At 48.6% G+C, this 10,000-nt stretch overlaps 1 protein-coding gene across 1 annotated transcript in view; it reads left to right on the forward strand.

Annotated features, from left to right (window-relative positions):
- Window positions 1–2,009: 2,009 nt before the first annotated feature.
- SUMF1 (sulfatase modifying factor 1) overlaps window positions 2,010–10,000 on the forward strand; it is a 26,384-nt gene continuing 18,393 nt past the window's right edge. The window contains exons 1-2 of the mRNA XM_010138105.1: window positions 2,010–2,183; window positions 4,333–4,407. Of these exons, the coding sequence (XP_010136407.1) occupies window positions 2,010–2,183; window positions 4,333–4,407 (249 nt within the window). The remainder of the gene's footprint in view (window positions 2,184–4,332; window positions 4,408–10,000) is intronic.

Consider the following 10,000-nt stretch of genomic DNA (forward strand, 5'->3'; position numbering starts at 1 on the left):
TGAAAGGAGAGATCTGGAGCGGAGAAGAAACAGCGGAGTTGGGTGTGTAAGCTTTGCTCTAATACTCCCAATTCCCCTGAGAACGGGGAGAGGTGCGGATCGCTGCTGTGAACATGTTTACTGGTGGTTTGGTATGCTGCTGGTGGTGTAGGTCCACAAATAACAGTAAACCCCAGGAGCTGGAAGGTATTTGATGATTCTTGTTGTCTTCCTCGTTTGTGAGTCGCTGTGGGTATCCACTGTGGGATAAACTGTTCTAGTGAAAACATCCAGCCTCATAAGGAAGGTCCTGTACCATCAGAATAACACCCCAAAACTGCCACTGGGGGAGAATCAGGGTCCTCTAATCTAGGCTGTGCTGTGAAATGTTTGTGTGTACCAAGTCCAGGGTTCCTGTTTGCTCTGAGAACCTGCTTCGTCATCGAAATAAGATCCGTCAGTTCATGGATTTTACAGCCACATCTCTGCAGTTCGGCTGCCTCTCGTATCCGTGTGGCATCCTGTGTTGTTCCACTCTAGGTACACAGGGGTTTGTCTGAACTCTGGTGCACCTAAATCCAGGTTTCTTTTTCTGTCAGAACTTCACCTACACTTCTGGAGCACTCTTGCAGTTGTGCTACACTGGAAACGTGTCTCTCGGTGAATATTCCTGTTGGTAGACTTGAATTTGCTGCTGCCAAACATCAGGATCTCGCAAAACCCAAATGCTGCTGTCCCTTGGAGCTGGCTTTGCTCATTTCAGGCTCCATCAGTGGTTCGGCTGCCTGGATTCCTTGTCAGAGCAGTGTGTGATCACAGATCGCTGCCAGGGTATGGTGAGGAGCAATATGACGTGCCAGGTTGTTTTCCGCAGCGGGTGTGTGTGTCTGTTCTGGCTGGACTTCCTGGGACCCCCCTCTCGCCCCTGACCCAAGCCTCTGACTGCTGCCAGAGAAGGAGTGAGGTGGCTGAATTCGGTGTGACTTGGGGGTGAAGGCAGCTCAGGAGTACTGCCAAGAGAGGAGAGGGAGTTTTCTCCCCCAGAGCTTTCACCTGTTGCTGCAGGCTTGGCAGGCCAGCTCTCGGGTCCCTGAACCGTCACCTCCCCGCCGGAAGTCTTTGCACAGCCTGAGCTGCCGTTCCTCACTCCAGCACAAGCTGCTGAGCAGGGATCATGGGTGCCCTTGTTTTCGGGGTGAGGAGCATGTTGCTCAGCCTGTGGTCTCCAGAGGGCTCTCGGGAAATGTCTGATGAGGTGTGGCAAGACCTCTGGGGCCATTGTCATCCTGGAAAGAGCCCACTCCAGCTGAGGGGAAGTGTTCTGTTCCTCTGGAAGCTGTCTGAGACCTTAAAGTGAAAACATCGTATCAAAATAGTTCAGAACTTGTCCTTTACTCCTGAACCGTGAGGCTCTTGCCCAGAAAGTCTTCCAGAGGAGCGGCCTGTAACTGACTGGAGAACTTGTCTCACCTCTGGTACGCCGGTGCCGTCTCGACCTGCCAGTTAGCAGCACGGTTGGTAACAAAATGCTGCATGTACCTGTTGCTAAAGCAAAACCCTCACGTCATTAGCGTGCAGACAAGCAAAGGCTTGTCCTCACTTGCGAGGAAGTTTCACAATCTTTGTGTTCTTCATTGATACATCAAGTGTTCCTGGGAATAGAGTGAATTCCCAGAATTCCTCATCCGAAAAGGGACTGACTCCGGGTTGTTTCTTGGCTGCTGGGTACAGCAGGGGAACACATTTCTCCTCAGGAGAGCATAAGCATCATAAGATCCGAATTACCCAGGTGTCATGTAGGAAGAGCTGCAAATGGGGTTTTTGTTCTCAGCTGAAGGTCTCCTTGCGATTTCCTCCCAGCGGGTGGGGATCAGGATGCCACTGCTGCCTTTTGGTTGTGCTGGTTTTGTCAGTGAAATGCTGCTCAAAGCAAAAGCACCTCCAAAGATGAGGTGGAGGAGGAGTAAGACCAGTAAGAGACTGTTGAGTCTTGCCTTGTCCTAATCTCTTGGGTGGTGTTCTCTCTGCAGATGGTCGCTATTCCAGGAGGAGTGTTCACAATGGGCACTGACGAGCCCGAAATACAGCAAGACGGAGAGTGGCCTGCTAGAAGAGTCCACATCAGCAGTTTCTACATGGATCAGTACGAGGTCAGCAACGAGGAATTTGAGAGATTTGTGAATTCTACCGGGTACATCACTGAGGTAAGGCGGAAGGGTACGTGGTCTCTCATCATCTTTCATTGTGTTGGCAAAATCCCTGTTAAAATCTGAGGCTTTTCTTTGTTGAAGGATGTCAGGATGCTTGCTTGGTTTTTGCGTGCTAGAATGTTTCCGAGGTGTGTGGTGGAGAGAGACGATTGTCCTGCCTTGCTGCCCAGGGTCTGAAACGGTGCCGAGCTGTGTGCTGTTACGTTTAATCAGTGTCTCGATATCTGAACTCGTATCTTCCCTGCAGCGGGAGTTCAGCACATGGCTGAAGATGTCTGTGCGGGGTTGGTTGGTTGCGTTCTTTTGACCTTTGGCTCCCAGCACATCTTTGTACTAGTGCAACTATGTTAGAGCTCCCTTACTGTCGATGACCAGGGAAGAAGGGATTTAAAAAGCCGGTGGACCCTGCAGGCTGGTTCAGCGCAGCAACTGGCTGCTGAGCTGAGCGCTAGAAAGCCCTGCTGCCTGGAGAAGGCAGAAGTATAATAGCTCTGTGCATGTGACTGTGAACAATGGACAAAGAAAGAATATGCTGAGGTTCTTCCGAGAAGGAAGCCTGAGGCTCTGATCTTTCCTGACAGTTGACAGTTCCTACGCAACTTTTATAAAACCCTGACAGGCCTTTTAGGCAAATAAAAGCCTCGGTAATGATCAGGTCTCAGAGGAGGCACTTTGCTGAATTCACTCGATAAACTGGTTCTCGTTTGAAGACAGGATCCTTCTGGCTGTGCGAAGGGCTTCTTTTCCTACAGCGCTATTTCTGGTTTTAAGTTCTTAGCTCAGTAATTATGAAGAAAGGTTGCTTAACAATTCTGAGTTTGAGCAGAGCTTACTCGCTGCAAAAGCTCCTGCAGAGAGCACACGTGTGGCTGCTGTCAGCGCAGCGCTGCTTCGCAGCTGGGGTGGTGTAGGTGGGGGCTCCACTTACACCTCCTCCTGTCTCCCCTCATGGGGGGCCCCCTCTTAGGCTGGATTGGGAAAAACAGAGTAAACAGCACTGATTCTGCAGGGTTTTTGGGATGCAGCTGAGCTGGGGTTTGTCTGTCTGAATAATGCCCACGGTATTTACCGCGGGTAAAGAGCCAGCCTGCTTCTGGATTCGTCTTATTAAGGATTAGGCTGAATTCCAGTGGCAAAGGAAACCTGGAAGTGAATAGAAAGCTGAAGAAAAATCTCTCCAGGTGGACAGTTACCTTGGTGAACCAAAAGTGTTTTTTCTTTTTTTTTTTTTTTAAAAAAAAAAAAGCCCTTGATGGAGGCTGTAAATTGAAATCGGGGTCCTGAAGATGATAAATCTGTTTGCCTCTGTCTGGGTCTGTCAGCTGAGAAAAATTAAGTATTTTTTCCTTCTCTTTTCTGGAACTGAATACATAAAGGTTACATTCATATGCTAAAAATTCTTACATTTGGGTGTGGAATGGGATCCTTCTCTCAAACTGTGCTTCTCAGAGTCCTGAGTGTGCAGAAGCAGCTCCTGGAGATCCTCCTCAGTCTCTGGATGCCCACAATAAAACGAAGAAATTGAGGAGGGCAAATGTGTGGAGTTCTGATCACAGGTTTTGACTTCCTTAGTAGATCAGTTCACTGTTTACTGGGGGAAGAGCCCCTGTGCTGGCGTTGTGTACTGTGATTCACTGAAATTATTGGGTGTTTTTATTCTTTTGGCTTTATATGGCGCTAGATATAGTGATGGGATGGCTGTTCACTCTCTTGCTGCTGTTGTAACAGCACTTTAAAACAGGGCGCTAGTGATGATGAAGGGGAGGTAAGTGCCAAGGCTTAAGTCTTTTATTGTGATTCCTGAGGGGAAAAATAAGAGAAAGGAAATATGCCCTTGAATGTTAGATCACTGACTGCAGCATTTTAAAGCCACTGGGACAACTGGAACTGCAGTTTTGATTAATTAAAGTAAAACCAGTTGCAGCAGCTCTGTGAGCTGCCACCTTTCCCATGGCTGCTGAAGAACAACGACATCCCGAGATAAAATCCTTCTCTTCTGTCCCAAAATAGCTTCCTGGCAAGAGAACTCAAAATTGCTGTGAGAATTTCCTTATCCTTGAGAAGATGAAGCTGGAGATGTGAGTGGCATTTGAAGAGTAACGTTCCTTTGATAATGTGGTTGAATCTTCTCTTCTTTCAACAGGCGGAGAAATTTGGCGATTCCTTTGTGTTTGAGGGGATGCTGAGTGAGGAGGTGAAGGCTGGCATCCACCAAGCAGTGAGTACCCCAGCGGGGTAAAGCTTCCTCAGCAGTGGGAATACCTAAATTGTATGATGCTCCTGAAGCCATGCACAAAAATGGGGTTTATGGAGAGGTTGAAAAAACCCCTTCAGTAGCGAAGCTTCCCGTCCCCCTTTCCACTTTGTGTTGAGATTGTGTGGCTGAGCCTTTCTTGGGCGTCATTTACCTCCTTAACATTAACAGGTCCCTTAACCTTTGCAGCTCCCACATAAGCAGATTACGTCTTGTCATCTGCGGGATGAATTTATCTGCTCACAGCAGAAGTTTGGACAAGATGACCTGCTGTGGGCCCCTCCCGGCAGGATTAACCTCAGCTTGGAACACGCTGCATTTCCACACCTCTTGTCCCGTGCCTTTAAAAAGGCCTTAGAAATGAAGCACTGTGATGTGCGTGCTGTGGCCGTTCTGGGGGGGATGCGGCCACAAGCTGCACTTGCTCTGGAAGGAAATTTCTTTGCTTTTTTGGTTCTTTTTCTTTCGATTCAGTGAAGGTAACGTGGCTCCTTCTGCAACTGCTCGAATCTGCACAGGGAAGCAGGATGTGCACGGGGCGGGGATAAGGTAGCAGCAGGGCTGAAAGTGCATCTCGTGGCAGTAGTTCCATTAGACACAAGTGTTTCAGTGGAGCTGCTCCTAGGGAGGAGCACAGCTGCTTCTTGCCACCTGCTGGGTCCTCTGATGCTAGAAAGTGGAGAGAGGGGAGACACAGCCTGAGATGAACTTTTCTTTTAGTTAGCAGCGAGGCTTTACTTACACCATTTGATCCAGCTTCGAGGGTTTAGGGGGTTGTTTGTTACAACAAACAACTGAGAATACCTCGGGCTTCAGTATTTAGAGATTTAATTTTCTCCAGAATAGCTTATCACACAGACTTTTTCTTCCACGTGCAGGGTGCAGTCACTTAGAGCAGTGACTTCATTGTTCTAGAAAAATGATGCTCTTGGTTGAGGGGGGAAGTCTGTAGAGTTTAACATATTTTTTTTTCACCCCCAAGGGCGGACTGATAGATGGAAGGTTTCGGGAAGCCCCGTGTGAGTGGGTGCTGTGGGTGATGGGCAAAACCGTGGGGGTTTGTTTCCTACTGCAAGGAAGAGTACAAGAACAGTTTGTTATCTTCTAATTCAGTGCTAAAACTTGTGTAGTGTGAGAGATGAGGTGGCTAAACTAGGCTTCTCAAATACTAGCTTAACTGGTGGGGAGGGTGGAATCAGTGCAGAAGGGCTCATCCCACCTCCACAACCGTTTGTATTAGAGAAATTCTCTTTCCTGTCCTAGTTCTGTGGTGCAGGAATCCTGAAGTTAGTCTCTGTTTTACAACAAACCAACCCCGAGAATGCTGGAGTGATCTCAGTCTTGGCCAGTACTATAGACACGTACAGAGTGGTGGCAGCCACTTTCCTGGGTGTGTCAGCCAGATTTGGACGTGTTGGCTGTAATGCCAGCAGAACAAGTATTGTGCCAGTGAGCTGGAGTGGAGCCCAAACAGGTCTTTTTGGCTGCTTCGTTATGCAGGTTTTCTGTGCTTGTTAAAAGTAAACTTCGGGGACTGTCCTTTTGCTGTGTGTTTATCACTGGGTCATTTTTCCGGTTGCCAGGGAGCAGAGTGTTGTCAAAATAGGCACGGAGAAAGATTGTTCTGATTATTCTGGTGAAGCGATGTGGAGAAGAGCAGCTGCCTGCCTTGTAGCGGAGCACTTCTGGATGCTACTGCGGATAAATTCTGTTCTAAAACATGGTAACAGTGTGAGGAGGTGAAAAAGAAACCAGGAGCTGCTTTTCTTCCTCCTCTCTGCCTGCCCCCTCACCAGCTACACACCGTGAAATCCAACTTTTAGCACAGAACTTCTGCCTGTTGCAGGCAACTGTGCTTCTATGGACAACTGGCCAGAAGCTTCTCATTGCTAGAATGCAGAAGCATCCCAGCTATGGGGCGGGGTCTTTAAAGGCTCCGCAAAGGCGGGTTCTTCCTTTGCAAGCTTCAGTTAAATGGTAGAAAATAAAAGCCAGCTTCTTGGTATGTTGCCCAGAATGTTTAAATTCTACTGGTGTCTGCTGGGGAAAAAATGGTGAAAGGTCTCTAAGACCATTCGATTCCTTTCATTGCTTTTGGTCGCTTTGTCCAGCGGAAGCACAGGGGTGCTCAGTGCAGCTGTGAGTAGGGGGAAGAGCACAGGAACGTGCGTTTTGGCACGTGTCTGTCACGTCTGTCACCTGGGGGGTTTGCTCTATTTGGCTGCTTTGGCTTCTCCAGTTCTTAAAGCAGACAAACTTATCCTGGACCCCGCGGAAGCAGACAGCTAAATCGGAGCGGAGGTGGGGCTGGTGGAAGCTAGTGCAGGAGCAAACCAGAGCGCCTAGAATCATTGTTGGAGCTGTGGGTGTGGGCTTCCTGGGGGTGAGGTGCTCTCCGCGATAGCCGCCGCTGCAGGAATGTAGGTTGGACCGAACCTTCCCGTGGAAGGGAAGCAATAAAAAGGGGCGTAGCAGGCAATAATGGCATTGTTCTAGATTTCTGGGAACTCGAGGTTTAGTTTTGGCCTCTACGTTTGTGGTGGTAACATGGCAGAGGAGGAGAATTCAGCGCTCTAGCAGATGAGGGTTTTGCTGATAGAATTGGCCAGGGCTTTTTCAAATGAAAAAACTTTTTAGGGCGAGGGCAGAAGGTTTTTGAAACCAAACTGTTTTGTGTGGGCTTTACAAGTTTTGAAAGCTTCACGTATTAAAATCACTTTTCAGCCTTGCAGATTAAAACCAGCTGTTAATTACTGCATCCGTTACAGCTGTGGCGTGATGGCCTTTCTGGGGTACTGGGCCATTGGCTTAGCTGTCACAGATAAAGCCCAGCCTAGAATTGCCCATAACTTGGCACTTGGATTATTTTTTTAATTTCCTTTGCTTTTGAGAGAATTTGGGGAACTAGAAAAAGCTCAAACTTGAGGTTTTTTTTTCTATTGTTTTACAGTTAAACTGTTCTCCTGCTCTTTTATCTCACTGAGTGAGTTTAGGAGGAGGTAGAGAGGGGGAAATGCATGCCCAGCACCGGTGTTCCATGGCATTGTAGAATGCCGTTTATCTGGCATTTGAATGTATTTGAGAGCAAAAAGCAGGGGAACCGTGTCTGTGGAACGAGCAGGAACCGAGGCGTGCTTGCCAGTGAGGGGATCTGAGAGCACTTGCAAATACCCGAGAGAGTTTTGCTTGCTGTGCAGCCACCAGGAGCAAGGTAAACAGCGTAGCGCTTCCCGAGCCGGAGACCAGCGTAAGGCAGATTTGCTCGCTAGAGAGCAGCGGGAACATTTTTATTCTTGGCTTGTGGAAGATAACAAAATTAATTTTTGTTTCTAGGCCAGATGGATTCTGCAGTGAGGAGAGCGCAGGCATACAAATCCGAGTCCTTCGTTTGTCTCGAGGAGGTACTGAGGCTTGGGTCTGGAAATGCAATGAAATCAGTTCTGTGGCAGACCTGAGCAAATGCTGTTACGGAGTTGGGTCAGTCTAGAGCTATTCGGTGCTACTTCCACCCATGTTTGCACAGGGAGTTCTGCAGCGGTCCTGAGCTGGGCAGGTCACCTATTGATAGCAGCGCCTCAAGCCCGTAGCTCCAAGGGCACGGTGCCATTCCCGAACCCACAGAAACGTCACGCCTTTCAAAGGAGCGTTTCCCAGCAGCGATGGAAGGAGCGATGCTTGCCGCAGGAGAGCGGTGCTGCTCTTGGCAGCAGTCGCTGTGGGGACGGCGCCTCTGACAGCGGGCACTAATAATGTGCTTACCTGTGGCTCAGGGGGGAGGAGGTAGGATATGGTGTAGTTTGGCTGATGCTGTTAAAATGTCAACATACGTTGGATGCAGAAGTTAGCAAAAAGTGCATTTGTCACTTAAAGGGTAAACTTTATCCCTTCCACGCTCGGCTTTTGCTTTTTCAGAGGCCTTTCAGAGAGGAAGCTGAAAGCAAAGGAAGAGAGGGGTGAGCCCGTTTCTTTTCCCTACCCCTTACGGGGGACATTGAGGCGTTAACCTCTGTCTTCTGACACTGTACTCCCACTGCTGGGACAAAGGATGCTGTGCAGGAACCATCTCATTGGCAGTCACCAGGAATATTAGTCCTTATTTATCAGTGTAAAGTACAGCTTTAAAGCAGCATTGCTCGTGCCTCAGGCTGTAGATACACCCGTGCGCACCCCATTTTCTTACAGCTCATATTCACTTGGTTACTGGAAAAACTGAGCAGCTTGAGTGCACAGTGAGATGTTGGCTGAAAAATAGACCTCCAGAGATGGAGCTCACCGGGAATATCGGTTCCTCCAAAGATGCTTCTTTGGATTCCAAAACTTGCACTTAATGAATCTTACTGGATTTTAGCATCAAATACTTTTGGGTATTTTTCTTGGAGGACTGACATAGCTGTGAAGTGTTGCACTGTGGGAAGGAGATTCAATGACCTTTCCTTATGCAAAGGAAAAGGTACCTTTGTAAAAGTGAAGTGCTCGTTTCCAGTTAAATCTGAAATCTTTTCTCTAACTGATATCTTAAAATACATTTATTCTTATCCTATAAAGCTGCTGCCTTTCCCGTTTTGTGGTACTGCCATTTCAAACTACTTTAAAATACTGGGACTGAAGGCAAATGATATCAATATTAAACAAAACACTTTTTGCTTTCATTTCTGAGCTAATGAGGGAGGCTGGAAACCTTAGAAAATGAGAATGAGAACAGATTCTTCTGTAACGAGAGCTTTTGGGGAGCTGGGGTTTTGAATTGGTCTAATAACCAGCATGGGACTTGCAGCAGCCTTGCAGAAGCCAGCAACATCAAATATTAGTTATCTGCTGGAAAAAATACTGCACTGAATACTTCTGAGCTGTTCCAGTGTGCTGAGTTACGGCTTTGGTGGCAGGTCTGACGCTCCCATTTCGGTTCAGCTTATGTAGGTAATGACAGCAGAGTGCCTTGGGCGCGAGCGCACGTTCGAGCAGCGTGTGTGGATGATGTCCCTTGTGCAGCTACTATGACAACCCCGGTAGCTGGCTGCGGGAGATGTCGGCTTTGTCCCGAGCCTCGGAGCCGTGTTCGCTGCCACTCTATTTACATTGCAGTGTCTCCCCGCTCGCTTACAGCTGTTTAAGTTAAACACAAGCCCGTTGCTATAGAGACGGTGTCCTGCACGAAAATAGGTCATGCTCATGGTGGTTCCGTGCACCGATGAGGAGGAGGAGCAGAGCTGCAGCCCAGCGAAGGTGCACGGGAAGCGGGCATCTGCCAGAGGCATTTTCCTTTGCATTTGGAAAAAGGCTTTAAAACTGAGTGGGATCATGACTCCAGCTTGTTTCAAACTGCCCCTCAATGCTTGATGTGTCCCGAATCTGACTGCAAAGTGGAGTCGGAGCCGGGCTGAACTTTGTCTCTGCCTGCCGCTGACGTACCCCGCTGAGCCAGAGCAGGACTTCACGAAGGCAGAGCCAACACTGGCCAAACGCTGCCGAGAGCCGGGCTGTGCTAAGGCAGCCGCCTGGAATAGCTGCTGCTCACTGCCGTCTGGGGCTGCCGAATCACCCTGCCGGCACCCGGCTG

Source organism: Buceros rhinoceros, unplaced genomic scaffold, assembly GCF_000710305.1.
Source record: "Buceros rhinoceros silvestris isolate BGI_N320 unplaced genomic scaffold, ASM71030v1 scaffold19466, whole genome shotgun sequence".
In the NCBI taxonomy this organism is placed as follows: Eukaryota; Metazoa; Chordata; class Aves; order Bucerotiformes; family Bucerotidae; genus Buceros; species Buceros rhinoceros.